We start from the raw sequence: 16728 nt of genomic DNA, 5'->3' as shown, positions 1-16728 counted from the left end.
TAGACGTTGTCGTACATGACCACCAGAAGATCTCGGGAGCAGCAAAAGCTACTCCATTTCCCTCCGTCTTATCAGGTAATATTAGCTGAGGGGAAGACCAGAAAGCAGAGGCGAAAGAACACAGCGGCGGTTGCTTTCGCCTCTTCCTTACACAAAGTGACCACTTCTTTTATGCCTCTTTGCTTGGCGTTCCGAGTGCAATGAGAGATCGCCCACTGTGGTTGAACGTCGACGAAGAATGGAACAGTGGGAGACACAACACGATGAGATTTATTTAGGGAGCTGACGAGGGTAATAATTATGATAAGACTCACGTGACATCAGTTGTACCAGATGATGCATCATGCCTCTATGGACTTGATGAGGCACCCGGTCCACGCGGACCGAAACGACTACCAAGGCACATTAACATCCTGTTCAGGCTCGATCCCCCACGTCACGCCAACGGTAATATCAGACGCTACCAGAAGTACGATCCTGCTCCATACGAGCAGGCACATCATGCAATGATAATTCTCACTATAAAAACCCTCGCGCACGAGAGGGAGAGAAGGAGGAGGAAAAATTCATGAGGACCATCCATTAACTTGATCATCGGAGTTTGACCCGACCTTTGTGCACGTGCGAAGGCGGAGGTTGTCCACCAAAGGCGCAGGCGGGGGTTCTCTCCCGGTGGAAACGACGACCTCGTCCCAATCGGAACATCGTGATTGGCAACCTCAGCAGTCGACAGGAGCGTCCAAGGAAGATCCCCGTCATCTGAATCCGAACCAAATAGTATTGGTTCCGAGACCATAGCTTAAAGTTGTTTACACCAACAGAAGCCATTTTTTCGAGAAAAATAGGAAAATAATAATAGTAATAGAAAAGGCAATAGATTTTTTGTGAAACAATATTAGATTGTTAAGAATAGAAAAATAATAATTGAATCATATATATATATATCACATCACTAAAACAACTCAATTTATTATAATATTCTATCCCCTTTCATAAATTCGATTATAAGAAAAAAAATTATAATGACATCATATAATGATCTTAAATAATTTTGATTTGATTTGAAGAATAATTCTTCATATTCTTGATTGATAGTCTTTTATATTTATAAAAATGAATATTTCATATCTACTGTCAAGATTTTTAATATTCAACCAATAATTTTTTTTCTCTTTTTTCTGTATTTATTTATTTCTTCCTCTTCGATATATCGTGTGATAACTTATTATATGTGTAAAATATTTATAGACTAATCAATTTTATTCAAATACAATGCAAACTAGATTGTTCATGCATCAAGAGGACAAGATTGATTTGGGTTGAAGTGAAATCAGTGGATTCCTTAAATTAATTAGTATTGTGTTTCTTATAAATTTGAAGGTGATTTGGGAATGGTAGACATTTGATTAAAAAAGGAATATTTTGTGATGACACCTATTTTTTTCCTTATTTTATTTTTATTAGGTTAATTTACCTAAAACAGGCTATGTTAATTGGTTTTTATGGGATGACACCTTTCTATTTAGAAATTATCAGAGGATTTTTTTTCCTTCGTAAATGGATAAATATTTCATCATCAAAATCGATTCACCGAATCGATTTAGAAAGCTTTGAGAAAATAATCGGAAATATAAAGCAAAATTAGAATCTAAAATTTTTTCCAATATAATTAGTGGAGGTTTTTTTTTAAGGTTAATTTCCCTATTAAAAATAGATACACTCGTTTGGATGACTTATTTCCACAAACAATGTCATCATCACCGTCAAAACAATATCGGACGACTTATAATCAACCATCTACGCTCTCATTCTCTGTCACCGCAAACCAACGGATGCGTACTTCCCGACGCATCCTCTGCTCCTCTTCCTCTAAATAGACTCCCGCCCCCAACAACTCCTGGACGCCGTCCTGCCTCCCATCCACTTTGCGATTCCTCGGTCACGGTGAAAAGGGGAAGAGAGACCCACCGCTGCTTGTTGCGAAAGGGGAGGATGGCGGCCGAGCCCGGCGGAGGAAGTTGGCTCCGGAAGCTGAACGGCGGTAGGGGATGCCGCTGGCCGTGGAAGCTCCGCTTCGCCAACTGCTGGCGGTGGAAGCGCCCCAACCTCCGCTTCTCCTTCCTCGACGACCTCCTCTTCCGCATCCTCTACTGCCTCGAGGCCGTCCTCCTCGTGGGCGCCCTCTGCTGCTTCTACCTCTGCTGCGGCTGCCACCTCTAATCCTTCGCTTTGAGCATGACTGCTGTCGTGTCTTCCTTCCCTTCAACACAAACTAAATCTTCTCTCTCTTTTTCCTCGTCTTTTTGTGTTCTTCGCCGAAGAGGGAGAGGGACGTGGGCAGCACAGCGGACGGAGCAGCGGCGCGATCGCAAACCGAAACCTCCGGCATAAGCCGAGCGGTGGAGACTTCTTACTGCGTCTTGTGTCCGTCCATGTGTTCGTTTGGTTTCTTGACTTCACGTTGCACTCTTTTACGACGGAGATGGTAATGAATCTTACCATGTGTTTGTAAGAACCGCTTGCTCCCCCCATAGCGTGCCTAATGTTGAAGAAGATGTTATCTTCCTTTTCTCTCGTCACGAGAAACACACCATTTAAGACGAAGCTAAAGCACATCGTTGAACGATCGTATTGCATTGGACGTGACAGCAGCCAACGCAGGCACTTCCTTGAAAGCGTTTTGGTTCTGTGGGATTGCCTGCACTAATCGTAAACGGTATAAAAGGGCTTCAAGATTCGTGCGCCATTCATATGATGATGTTTTCCTGGCCTATAAGTAAAGGCGGAGAGCCTTATCTCCAAGGGAATGGCGCATGGAGCAGCGGCGGGAGTCCTTCCGATGCCATTGTGCCCTGCAGCCAAACAAAGCTCCTCTGGTCAGCTCCATGGCCGCGCTGACCCCCTCCTCCATCTGCGGCAGGCATCACGCGCTGGCCGACGCCAACTAAAACGTTGGCCTTCGTTCACCACGAGAGCCTCGGCTTCGACAGTGAAGGAGTCCGTCCTCAGAGACTTCCGCCAGAGGAGAGCTCTGAAGGTCTGCTCTCGAAGCCTCTTCGGTGCCTCTGTTCTCCGTGCCGAGTGATTTGGTTGCTTGTCTTCTGCAGATCATCTCAGGACTCCAAAACTTCGACAAAGACAAGGTGGCCTCCGTCGTTATAGCTGCGGAGAAGGTGTGTGCACTGAACTATCTGGTCTCTCTTTGCCTCGAACCCATGTAAATTATATGTTCTGTTTCCTGCGTAAATGACAGGGGGGTGCTACGCATGTTGATATAGCCTGTGACCAGGAATTGGTGAAGCTTGCTTTGGGCTTGACCTCTCTTCCGGTAAATCTTTTGGAATTTATAAGCAACTCCTGCGGCTTAGTTTTTCTACTTTTCACCTGTTTAGGATCATTATCTTTGATTTATACTTCTTTGTTTAGATCTTGAAAGAGTTGGTGGTTGTTGGTAGTCTGATGCATGAGTATATATGTACATTGATGTGTGCCATATCTTAATTAAGGAAGAAAAATCAGCCCTCAACTCTCTGATCTTTAGTTGTAGGAGTGTATTGTTCTGTATTATGTTTATGAACTGGGAAGAATGTTCTTCACTTGCATAGGGGTTCAGTCAATGCATTTGTGGGCACTCTGGACTTGATATTATTGAGCCAATTATAAATATTTCTCCTTCCTTCTTAATGAGCATTAAGTGGTCTATTTGTCATATAGGAAGCCTGAGACAAATATGGTAAGTATACTTCGAGATTCTTGTGTCCATAAACAAGCTATAATGTTTCAAGATGGCTGTTGAAATTGCTAGTTATATTTTAACATTGTTCTTGTCAATCCAGTTTTATTTGAAATTAAGTAAAAGTACAATACTGTCCTAAACAAGACATAGATGAGTTGATATTATGAACAGAGCAATTATAAGTAAATCCTCATAGTGAAAAATTAGACTGTCCGATTTCCCTATTGTTAAGTATCAAATTGCACTGAAATGTTCTCCAGGTGCTGGAATTTGGAAAGGTAAAACAAAAGGAGAATTTGCAAATAGGTTAAGGAAGATTAGATATGGAATATTTGCTTAATGGATGCAATATTAATGTACTCATTCTGCTATGTGAAAGATTTTTGATCAGCTACTTCAACTCTTCTTTCTAAGAAAATTATATTTTGGCAGATCTGTGTCTCCTCAGTAGATCCTCTAGCGTTTCCTCCTGCAGTGGAAGCAGGCGCCCAAATGGTTTGGATTATTAATTTAGAGACCAGGCTTTTGCAAAAAATCTCATCTGTTTGTTTCTGATATAATTAGAAGTTTCTGGTGTACACAGGTCGAAATTGGTAATTATGATTCGTTTTATGAGATGGGTATTCAGTTCTCCTCCGAGCAGGTATGCAGAACCATCACCATCGAGCATTTGTTTCCATGTTTTCTTTCTAAGCTCCTCAAGGTAGCATGTTCAATGAAACAATCAAGGGTATTATTCTTTTATTTTTGTTTCGAACAGTTTGAACATGACTTAATATTCAACTATCATAAGTAATAAACTTCATCTATGCTTAACTTCTATGTGAAGGATTTCTTTTTGTGCAAATTATAATTTTATCTGGGAGAATTTTATAGGCACCGATATGCAGACTGCTTTATGCCATTCTGTTTTTTTTTATAATGAGATCGATGCTTGAAGAGATGTATAATTCCAGGACATGATTGATTCGTATCGCAATTGCTCATTCCATATCAGATTATTAGTACCTCATTGCGGTTATACTATGTAAGAGAGTCAAATTTGTTGATCAGTCTCAACTTATACTTAGAAGCTAATCAGTCCCAACTTATATTTAGAAGCCACACTGCTGAAATGGAGGATAATTGTCTATTGGTGTCAATTTGTAAGCTTTAAGCTCAAGTTTTATGGTTTAATAGTGACTAGTAGCTACTGATTTTACTGTAGTTTCCTATTTTCGTTCGACTTCTCTAGAGATTACATGGGTCCGTAAAAGATAAGTTTCTTACTTAATATTGCATTGAATCTGTTTTTATTTCCTTTATTATGCTTTCTGGTGAATTGTCAGATTCTAAAGCTAGCAAGGGATGCAAGAAGAATTCTTCCATCTGTTACACTATCTGTAACTGTGCCTCATATGCTAAATCTCCCTGATCAGGTAGCTCATGCTGTGCTATGCACTTAAGAAATCAGATTTTAACATGAGAGATATATTCTTCTTACATTTTTTTTGGTTTTGATTATATAACAGGTGAAGCTAGCTGAGTTACTGGAACAGGAAGGTGCTGATATAATTCAAACCGAAGGAGGGAAATACTCTAGTCCATCGAAACCTGGTGTCCTTGGTCTGATCGAGAAGGTATAACGGTATTCTCTCGGATATGCACTGCTTCTTGTTGATAGCTAGTCTCAGTGAAACCGGGTGACCAATGTTTGTCACCGCTAAAGTTTGAATTCTTATTCACATACTGTAGTAATTTTATTCTTCAGCTTCGCTGATTTATTTTTTATCCAGGTGTATGATATTGTCGATATACGCCTTTTTAACTCATAAACAAAATTAGAAAGGATTTTTGCATATGAATGAATAAAACATTTATAGGTTGGATGAAGATTAGACTTATTCGATTCCATGACTTCTCCGGTATTGTATTAACACAATTTGATTATTATTTTACTGTTTGACATTAGGCAACACCAACACTAGCGGCTGCATATTCCATTTCTCGAGCAGTCAAAATTCCAGTTATGTGCTCATCTGGATTAAGTGCTGTTACAGCACCGATGGCCTTAACAGCAGGAGCAGCAGGAGTGGTATGCATATTATTTCTTTCTGTTTTTGTGATAGCTTTGAGTTTACTGTGCTTTTTCTTGCTTATTATTTCCTGAGAGAGTGAATGAATTGCATACAACCCAATAGCTTTTTAAGTGTTTGACAAGCAAACAAACATCAAACATCTTATTGTTTGAATCAACTCAATTTGAGTTTTGGAATAGGAGATTTGCTTTGCCTGCTCTGCTAAAGCTTTTAGACACGGCATTCTTACCGAATAGGATATCATCATGGGGAAATTTGATGAGACTTGATCTTGTTTAGCAATGAATCATCTGAAATGTCATACATAATGGGAGACTGCTATTTTCTCTGAGTGCAGGGTGTGGGTTCAGCTGTGAACAAGCTCAATGATGTGGTTGCGATGATCGCAGAAGTCAAAAGTATTGCTGAGTCACTAGGCCTACTCTCCAGATGTGCATCCGAGGAGCTGAGCTCGGCTCGGCAGTAGCGTTATGTCATTGATATGCAATATGAACATCAATAGTTGCATTCCATATGACCATCTCTCGGATCATTACATAAGTTAGAATCGACAGGTAAACAGCTCTTCCTTTTCATCTCTGGAAAGACTCTTAGTGTCGATGTGGGAGTTGTGTTTTAGTGATCGACATTGATCTTTGTCATAGTTTGCAACCTTTTCCTAGCAAACAATGTAGAGGAAAATTACTGTTCGGTGAGTACCAGGAAACACAACATTGCTTCTAAAGTTCTGCCGGCATGGCATGAGGAAGAAACAAAGGCTCAAACACTTGCACAATTATCACAACTCTGCTCCTGAAAACCAAACAGGATTGATTACAAGGGCGAGCATCGGAGATGCCGACTTGCCGTGAAATTGAGGGTCGAAAATGTTGGCCCTCAACCTACTTTCATGGCTAATGAACATCATCTTCATTGCTACTTTCATCCTCTTTTTCATCATCAGTTCAAGGTAAAGTTACAATCCATATGTAGTCTCTGCTTTCCAACACTAATGCTGGTTTTCTAACAACATAGCACATCATAACGAGTATCACTCGTTCACTGTTCGCTATGAAGAACACTAAAAATGATCCACCGAGAATAGAGATTAGGTTCCTAAGCTAATGTGTAGAATTTCCATTGAAGAAGCCAAATGGGCAACCACATTCCTATAGTATATATAGTACACACCAATCGAGGGAGTTCCAACTAAAGAGTTTGGAGTAACACAACCTCGAAGGAATCAGCAGGGAACGTTTCTTCTCCCAAGCAAAACCCTTGGAGGTATTCCCCTGTTGCATTCTTTGCACGTATAAAACCACATACATGGCTCGGCTCCTCTGTCGCTGATTGAAGTTGCCCAAAAGAATCACCACCAAGAACAAGAAATTTCATTCATGGAAGCTGCTTCAGTGTGGCCAACTTCAGAAAGTTGATGTCTCAGGCATGCTTTCTCCATCTAGTCTTCCTCTTTTTCTTCTTTTCTTGAGCAAATATGAGAATTTAAACACCTCTCATATGAATCTGAATGATTAAGAACAAGCTGGACTTGACTAAATATGAATCTGAACGAAACCATAGCACATTTCTTGTGATGACATGATTCATGAACCTGGAACATCTTTCCTTCTCCATCTGCCTTTCGATATAGGATTTGGTTTCAGGAAGGAAGAACCAAAGGTTTTCTACTCGACACTTGATCGAAACTAACGATCGGTGGAGAGCAAGCTATAGAAGACGGTCAATGGAGTCGCTTTCAGCTTCCGAAAGCATTGCAACATCAAAGAGCTCCAGGCCAAATTTGATCAAGAGATCCTCTACGTGCTTCTGCCAAAGCCTGTCAGTGCAAAGGATGGACGACCCACAAACGAGATGAAGCAATACGGAGGTGTTCTAAAGGCTCTGAGTAAGCGAAGACGACTAATTCCGACTGCAGTTGCGGCCATTCTGCTTGTAGCAGGACTTGGGAGCTTATGCAGCTTACAAGCTCAAGCACTCGTTAAGTATACTTGTGTCACTGATGCGTTTATCTCTGCAGTAGCTGCAGTTCCGAATGCTCTAACGAGTTTTATCTTTTGACTTCATATTTATTACAAGACAAATAAATTAACGTGTAGAGTTGATCATGTGAATATTCAGCAACCTTCCATCAGTATGGATTATTTGACATTTTCTGCTTGAAATCTACAAATGAGGTTGTTTAGCTGATTTTTTTTTTGTTTGCATTTATAATCTTCAACATTTATTATCGACATGGATATGTGTTGTGTTCTTACGTAAGTCATTCTCATATGACCTGATCTAAATTCGAGATCCGTTTTCATTTGTATTGGTATGTATCACATTTATATCATAGTCTTTCTTATGATCGACACTAACTTCTTCGTTCATTAGTAGTCTCTTATGATCGATAATCTTTGTATGAAGATAGAGAGGCCGAGGAGGAAGAGGGAAAACCTAGCACTTATCGTTAAGGTAGAGGCTCAATGAGTCGAGCTGGTGAGACAACTAGAAGAGGTCGAGCAATGTCTCGTTGAGAACTGAATTTGATGAGGGCATGCAACTCTAAGTCACCGAGCAAGTTGCAAAGTTTCAGAAGGAGGAGATCTTTGTCTTATCTTGTGAGGTGTTGGTATTTACTAAGTCGTCGAGTCTACCTATATGACTTAGTCCTTATATCTTTTTCTTATTGTATCATAGGGTTTGTCCACCCGACTAGTCTTTACCTCGATAGGTCAAGGTCTTACTTTGAATATAAAGGCCGAGTTGGTGTAATCTTTTCAAAACTTTTTTTCTCACAACTTACAACACATATACTCTAAAAATATATATTTTTTTTTTTACAACTAACACTAAATACATAGTAGATTAAGGCTTGATGCTTAGAGCATAGTCACCTTGGCCTAACCTCAAGGGATGCCTCAAGAGTAGAATCACTTTAAGTTTGTAATGTGTCCATGTTCTTGGAGGCACCACCCCTTCTATTATCCCGAGGTTCTAGTTTTGGCCTTGGATAACCTTTCTAGTTTAGCATTAGCTTTTTTAAGATCTAGTTGGGTCAAACTTCAACTTTCTAAAGCACCAATTTTGTCTAAGGGTGCTTCAATCGACGACTCCACCGGCTTAGGATGTGGGACAAACTTGACGAAGTCATAAGGTTCCATAGGTAGCTCCTTGGGTCAAGCCTTCTTCGGTAGAGAGATCACTGTTAAGTAGCACTAGCGTAACTCTTTTTGGTTATTTCTCAGCTCTCCAATGCCGGTCCTTATCGAGAATTTGATCGCCACGTGATAGGCCAATACCATCATCCTCAATCTATTTAGTGTGGGTTGGCCTATGATCAAGTTGTATGTCGATGGGATATTCATTACCATAAATTTAGACAATATTATTTTGGAACAAGTCTCGTTTTCGAATGTGACATATAGATTCACTATCTTGAGAGACGAAATAGAGTTGCTAGTAAACCCCATCAATAAAAAAAGTCATAAGAGTAAGGTCATTAGTTAACCGTTTGAGTTTTTCGAAAGTATCAAGGTAGAGAATATTCTCAGAGCTTTCTATGTTAATCATGACACTCTTTACTCAAGCATTGCCCATCCATATAGAAACTATTAAGGCATCGTCATGATTTAGGTCAAAGAACTTCATCTTTTTCTCCTTGAAGGTTATATCTAGATCGTCCATTATCCTTAGGCGATTTTCAATGATATCTTGGCATAAGCCTTACGACTTAAAAAAGTTGTGTCCCCTTGAGGTGGTCATTTGTTCACGAGCACTTTTCAATGATAGTTTGGGCATAAGCCTTACTATTTGAGGAGTCATCTCTCTTGAGCCCAGTCTACCAATATTTATGTCAATCTTCCTCTCTATTGATGTCAGGGTGATGGTTCTCGGTGCTTTCATATGAACCACCCAAGGTGTTCCCGATATATAAGTTCTTCAATTTACTTTTTTTAAGTCACAACAAACCTCCGTGTTATGGCCATAATCCCAATAAAACCAATAATGTTTGGACTTATCTCTTTTTACTGATAGAGCATTCATCGGGTGAGAGTCTTTTAAAAGCTCTTTCTTTTTTATCTGTGAAAAAATTGAATGAGGTAACCCAGGTCATCTGTTTCTCCTTCAATGCGGTGACCTTGGGGTCGAAGCTGATTATGACCACTCCTACTTAGGCCTCTTGTGTGATTCCTCACGCTTGTTTCAGACTATTGCCTTGGTGGTGATATATTAATTGGCCCTTTAAAGTACATATAATACAGTTACTTGTGATCTCTCTATCAATGATCAAAATAGGCGAGAGGGCCTTCACCCCATCTTGAAGGTCAGTATTATGGGTGATGGATGAGCATTTAGCACGTCTCGAATCTCGTTCATGAACTAAATGATAAAATCTATGAGTATTTCTTCCTTCCCCTGCTTAAGTCTGAGAAGCATTATTGCTGGTGGCCATAAGCATATATACTCGCGGAAGTGAAGTTCGAACTCCCTCACAAGTTGGGCAAAAGAATTGATGGAAAGTTACTATAGGCGGACATGCCATTCTTGTGTTGAGCCTCTTAACATGGTTAGGAAGGTATGACACATTAGGGTATTTGAAGTATCGTACAATAATATTTGGGCACAAAAACCTATAATGTGCCCCATCAAGTCGACACTACTATTGAATGCCTTTAAGGATGAGAGGCAAAGTTTGTTGGAATCAATTCCTCTTAGATTTTTTGGGTGAACGATGATCGACCCAAGGTAGGGTCGACTAGTGCTTCCTCTTCTGATTGTTGGAACTCTCGTTGTATCTCCTCTAAATATCATTCCATTTGCCATAGTTGGATCTGTAGGGAATCCTATATCGACTCCGTCAATTGGATCTCAAATTCAGAAAAGGTAAAGTGGTAGTACAGTCCGCTAAATTTCATAGTTGGGGACTAAAGTGCCCCCTCGACTGATAGTATAATGGGTCTTGGGCCCTCTTGGATGTTAGCACCACGTTGGGTCATGGAACCTCAATGGGTGTCGGTGGAGTTGGTGACAACGACTGAGCTGGTGGCACTGCCTATTGAGCTAACTAGGGCAAAAGCAGAGTGATGGCCTATAACATGTCTATTAGCGTTTGCACTTGTTGAGTGAGATTTAAAAACACATCGATGAGAACGAGCAAGTGGCTTAGGGTCATCCCTAGGGGTGAGAAATCCTGGTCATTGAACGAACGTCGATATTGCATCGACATCTGCATCGAGGTAAATGCACCCATGTGCAAATAGGGTGGTTGTTGCCCCCTTTTAATGAAATTATTATGGGTCGAGAGTAAAGCCTCTTTGCTTGAGCGTTCATCGAGAGGGTCGATGGGCGATCATTTCTGTGAGATCAAGCCTTCTTAACACTAAAAAAAATATTATAGGAAAAAGTTATTGATATTCTCATCAGCCCAACATGGCCCAGACCCATATGCGCAGGGTTGTTCAAAGTGTCTTTAAGGTGAAAACATCGAGCATTTAAAATGCCACCTGTATAAAGACTAGAGTTAAGAAAGATTTCTTGATTTAATTCCTTTGATGCCCAAATTAGTAACCCGAGGTATATGAGTTTGAACGTGAATGATAAAAAAAAAAAATGATCTCCCTTGGTTGTGTTAAAAATGATCCACCTTTTACACAATATTTTATTAGAAAATTATCTGAGACTACCTCTAGCAATATCATCTTAATCTTTTATCAACACGTATGAGAAAATGTACACGTGTACGGACAAGTGGACCTTTACTTGTCTTTTTCCCTCTTTTAATAAGTGGGCTAATTTAGTTAATTAAATCTAATAGAATTAGCTGAATAAAATTGGGTTGGTTAGGCGATTAGGATTGATTTAAACAAGACCAAGGCATCAGTGGATATATATGTTCTAAAACTTTTAATATGCTAAAATCAATATCGAAACGAGAACAGTCGAGATCGTTAATACTTGATTTCAATAACTATTAAAACCCGTTGTTATAATAAGCTGGCTGATATGAAACCTTCCCAAACCGATATCAGTTAACGTATTTATCAATCACTATGGCAAGCAACCATACCTTTGCTGAAACATAATCTGACTAGGCGATGAACTGCTTAAACTTGCCCTCTCGATCCCTCTCGATCAATCAGCGCCAGTAGCACAGAAAGACCAACGCAGTCTGAAACATTTCATACATTCTTTATTACGAGATCATTGTCACTGAGCTACATTGAACAAAAATTTCACCGTGACCTGATCATCGTGTCTTCATTCAAAACTGCATTCTCTGGTATTAGTGAAACCTTTTTCCTTACCTAAAGATAGTAAACAATCTGCATAATTCTAAAGTTAAAAACAGCCATCTACAATCAAACTTCAGCAGTCTCAAGTTATGCTGAGCTCCCAAAGAGTCAAATTTAGACCGGACAATCTGAAAATCCAATAGACTGCTTTGTTGCATCTTTTCTGTTGCAAACTGAGCTCATGCCACTGAGGAGAAATATATTCTGGTGGTCATATAAACACTGAAAAAAATCAAATACTGAGAGAAAGCATATCATTATGGACAATTAATGTCCCTGCTGCATGGGATCGCTACTTGAATCATTTCCTGCCAATAAGCATGAGAGGATGAATAATAGACATAAATAGTTTGATCATCAGAAGTAAATTTACAAGCCCAGATAAGAGATGTAGCATCTTCATATTTTGGTTGATCAAATTTGTCTATTACAAGGCTTGGACAAGGCATAGATTACCCAAATCCAGCTGAGGTTTGAACACCAATCACCATGCATCAGTTTCTTTTGTTAACCCAAGAATAACCGCAATTGCAAAAACAACAGCCTGTCCATAATCAAAGCGTTTGATCAATAAAAACATATGCTTCTCTAAAATTTATATAGGAAGGAATGGCTACGTTTGAGAAAGAACCAAGTACATAAGCACAAAGGATGCACGAGCAAAACAAATTCTTACAGATCTTTCAAAGTATGTACCGAGTTTCTAATTCACATACCAGAATGACCAAATTTCAAATCAAAACCTATTACTATGCTATCGCATTGTGACCAATAAGCCTGACAAGAGAGTTTATCGGGAACGGCTAAATTGTATGCCAAAACTTAAAAAAAAACCACATGACACCTCATAACTGCCAATAACATTTCTTAAAATTTCACCACTGTTTCCTTGTGATTCTAAAACTTTAAAGATTAACACAAATTTTATCATTGATTACATGATGCTGCCATGATATCCATGAATTTATACACCCAAGGCTTGAGGCACACTTTAATATCACTAAGAAAAGATTCTAGAAAATTCGTCCAGTTGAGAGGAAAAATCCTCCACCTCTACGAATATTGAATGTCTTCAAATGTACCCCCGAGTAGGACACGTGAATGTTTTGTAAAACTAAACAATGCAGAATCTTGTCCAGCTTCAGCAATCAGTAAGTTATTGCGTTTAGTCTGGTGGGCAGGATCTAAATGAAACATGGAAGAACGTGGTCATCATTTCCTTGGTAAACAATGGAATCTAAACTCTACCTTCAATCAATTAACAATCAGAAACAAGGATGGCTAAGTGAGAGGAGCATTATGATGGTTTACCAGGATTGGATGGATTCCATCGGATGATTTCAGGTCTTCAACATACTGGTCAGTTGGTCAATCAAGTTGAGTCATGATACCAAATCTAATTTCAATACCATTATTTAATTCATCATGAAATAATTGAACCTTTTCAGGCATTTTTAGTCAAGATACTTGATAGAATCATTACTTCCAGCAAAATACTGCACAGAGTATTTATTCCCATCATATCTTTTGAGAAAACAATTCTTCATGAAACTTCAAAATTTGAACTGACCAACACTGAAGTAGTGCATTTCCAAGCTAACACATAGCTAAGTCCATCATCCTCCATGTCTTTCTAGAAATTTTAATATCACGTGTTACATGCACTATGCATATACAAGATGTAATAACAAATATAAAAATAGGCTAAAAATAAACTACATAAACTAAGTGACATATATGGTGAGCAAATTCAGGTTCACGTATGTATGTAGGCAAGCAAAATCCAACAACCAACCATATACTACTTGCAAGTGTACAAAACAATCTGAGCATGCAAGCAGCAACCAACGCATAATATGCAAATTTAACACAGTAACCTCTATTACTAATGATCACTTACTGCGATAGTGCAAGCAACAAAACCTGGCTTCTCTCGATAGTCAACTCTAACAAAGAGGAGAAAGAATGCTCCGATGTACCAAGGAACAGCAGCAAGAAAGAAGCCAGTGATAAACCTTCAAGCATGATACATGTTATGATAGCCATGTTAATCAAAAGTTAGACTATATGTATCTTAATTATCACCAGAAAACACTGCTAGAATGCTACAGAACTTGAAAAATGAGACCCTTAGAGAGCACCATAATAAGATATATGTGAACTTACAGAAACCAGCCAAGACCCAGGCCACAACAGGGAAGACGCCGCAACCTTAATGGCCGTCCTTCAGCAACTCCAGCATAGCCTTAAAGCAACGGAATAATATGCTCATGTGCATCCATTTAAAACAACCAAGTCTAACATATGTTACTTTCACATATTGATATAGAAAAAAACTTAAAAGCTATAACAACCGAGAGCAACATTTTAAAGATGCACCACAAAAAACATATGGTCCAGTTAAGTATCTTACTATAAATTTAAAATATCAATCTACACAATAAATACTTAACTAGCATGGGCATCACAGAAACAGCTAATGCTTCTACCCCAAATAAGACATACAAATATTGCAATGTATTTGTTATCTTTGTTTGGCATTTTGCGATCCATGAAATAGTGGCAAAAGATTCAAGCCCAACCTCAAATTACCATTTTGTCCAAATAAATCTAGATCGTCTCCATCTAAAACATATTCTTTATAAAACACCATTTAATATGAAATTGAAATCGATTTATTTTAGTGAAGCAATTTATTAGAAAAGAGGCAATAAACATGGTAGCCATATTTTTCAGTGGAGAAACATGAAAGATCAATCATACAAACTCTCAAGAACAGATTGCTCTTGCTCAACTCAAATTTCATGGTGGGACTCGTCCCAACGGTCGACCTCAATAACCTAGGTTTTCTAGCAGAAATGCCCTCATTTCAAGGCCTCCCGTAATCGAATTGCATTTGACCATAAATATCAGCTAGAAGAATTGCATCGTATCACATCCGCAACGGCACAAATCTGTAAACCTAACCGATCCTCAAGGAAAAACATATCAAACTAACGCGACAGCAACATAAGATCAAACTCAACGGGCTACGGATTTTTACTTCACAGATAGCAGAGATTCGGGAAGGAACATGAGCGATTCGATACCTGGAACGACTTGGTAGCCATGGGCGTAATACTGAGGGGCGGCGGAATAAGGAGGATAAGCTGGAGCGGAGGGGGCGACGCCGACGCCAGGAGGAGCGACCGGCTGCGGGAACCCGATCGCGGGCTGGGAGTAGTCGGGGACGCCGAAGGTGCCGTAAGGGGACTGGAACTGCAGGGGTTGGGGTTGGGGTTGGGGCTGGGGCTGGGCTTGCTGAGGGTGGTGGGACGAAGGATCGGCCATGGCTCCTCGGCTCTTCCCTTCTCCGGAGCTCATCGTCTTCCTCGCCAAAGGCTTCTGGTTTCGCCAAAATGGGAGGAACACCACCCCTGAGATCCTACATTTATGCGGAGCCGTTATGTAACAAGTATTCCGATATATCCTCCAGAAGCGTTACAATCCATCGTGGAAGTGGTCTCGGAGTACCGTTACATCAGCCTATGTACGTCTCAAAACTCGTGTATTCCTTGTACAGCTACATATACGAATGTTTATTCGTATATTTTAGGATCGGTAGAACTGTCTTATTTGGCCCATATCCAATACGGGAGATTTTCCTCAAAAAGTTCTCTTTTTAGGCTTTTATTTTTTTCTAAAGATACCCTGTTTTCTTTTTCTTTTTTTTCAGATGATGTCATTAATTTTATGTAATATCTATCTATAATACCCCTTATTTGTTATTGCTACCACTAAAGCCCTTTTGACCGAGGTTCGCAATATCGTACCGTACCGGTGTTTCGACCTGGGCTCGGTATCGATACGATATGGTATACCGAGCGGTACACCCAAGTATACCGAACGGTATACTCAGGTGTGTCGAATACTGCAGCATAGTTATGCTACAATGCACTCGGACCAATAACAGACGATTCATGTACCGACAACTTATCGGATCGGTACATACCGCTCGTACCGAGCGATACAATTTGGTATTGCAGATCATGCTTCTAACAATGACAAAATGCTCTCGTCCATCGGTTTCACCGTGCTCTCATCCATCGCTACTGTCCTCCTCTTTGTTCGTCGTTATTAAAGCATCACAAAGATCCTGCCATGAAACCTAGTCCTCACACTCCTTAATGCCTATGCCCATCATCAACATTAACACCACCTTCCATCACTAGTACGATGACAGCATCAACCTCCCCATAGGGACATCGATAATTGAGGCATCAAGCTAGGCAAAGGTGAGGGCATCACAACAGGTCAACAACCAAAGGTGAGGATATAGTAACAGATGAAGGCCTTAGCGACAACCACGATGGATATACTTGAGAGCACAACAATAACAACAAAGGAGAACAAGAACGAGAGAGGAGGTAACAAGCACAAAATGACGAGCAGAATTGACAAACGCACGATGATAAGGGCAGAAACAACGAGAGACAACAAAGGACATTAAAGATATTATCGGAAATAGAAGTACCATCTCCGAAAATGAAAACAAAGATATCTCTCGAAAAATATCCAAAAGAAGAAGCTTTTCAAAATCTTGCCCTTCTAGTAATAAAGGAAAAAAGCAAAATAGAAAGGATACATTGTCTCACGACAA

General features: G+C 39.8%; 2 protein-coding genes across 2 annotated transcripts; one reads left to right on the top strand and one right to left on the bottom strand.

Annotated features, from left to right (window-relative positions):
- The first annotated feature begins 2791 nt into the window (after positions 1-2791).
- LOC135679539 (uncharacterized protein ycf23-like) lies at positions 2792-6509 on the top strand. Its single transcript, XM_065193408.1, has 9 exons — positions 2792-3037; positions 3108-3173; positions 3254-3328; positions 4169-4231; positions 4320-4379; positions 5065-5154; positions 5248-5355; positions 5688-5810; positions 6152-6509. Exons 1-9 carry the CDS (start codon positions 2807-2809, stop codon positions 6278-6280), a joined length of 945 nt encoding a protein of 314 aa, XP_065049480.1. The 5' UTR covers positions 2792-2806; the 3' UTR covers positions 6281-6509.
- A 5909-nt stretch (positions 6510-12418) lies between these two features.
- On the bottom strand, positions 12419-15515 carry LOC135679538 (large ribosomal subunit protein eL20z-like). Its single transcript, XM_065193406.1, has 4 exons — positions 15179-15515; positions 14256-14334; positions 13990-14104; positions 12419-12633 (listed from the first exon to the last, which is right to left on the bottom strand). The coding sequence occupies exons 1-4, from the start codon at positions 15450-15452 to the stop codon at positions 12574-12576; spliced, it is 528 nt and encodes a 175-aa protein (XP_065049478.1). The 5' UTR covers positions 15453-15515; the 3' UTR covers positions 12419-12573.
- Between the last annotated feature and the right edge of the window lie 1213 nt (positions 15516-16728).

The sequence above is a fragment of the Musa acuminata genome, chromosome BXJ1-7 (genome assembly GCF_036884655.1).
Source record: "Musa acuminata AAA Group cultivar baxijiao chromosome BXJ1-7, Cavendish_Baxijiao_AAA, whole genome shotgun sequence".
In the NCBI taxonomy this organism is placed as follows: Eukaryota; Viridiplantae; Streptophyta; class Magnoliopsida; order Zingiberales; family Musaceae; genus Musa; species Musa acuminata.
This window is presented reverse-complemented; position numbering and strand designations above follow the sequence as displayed.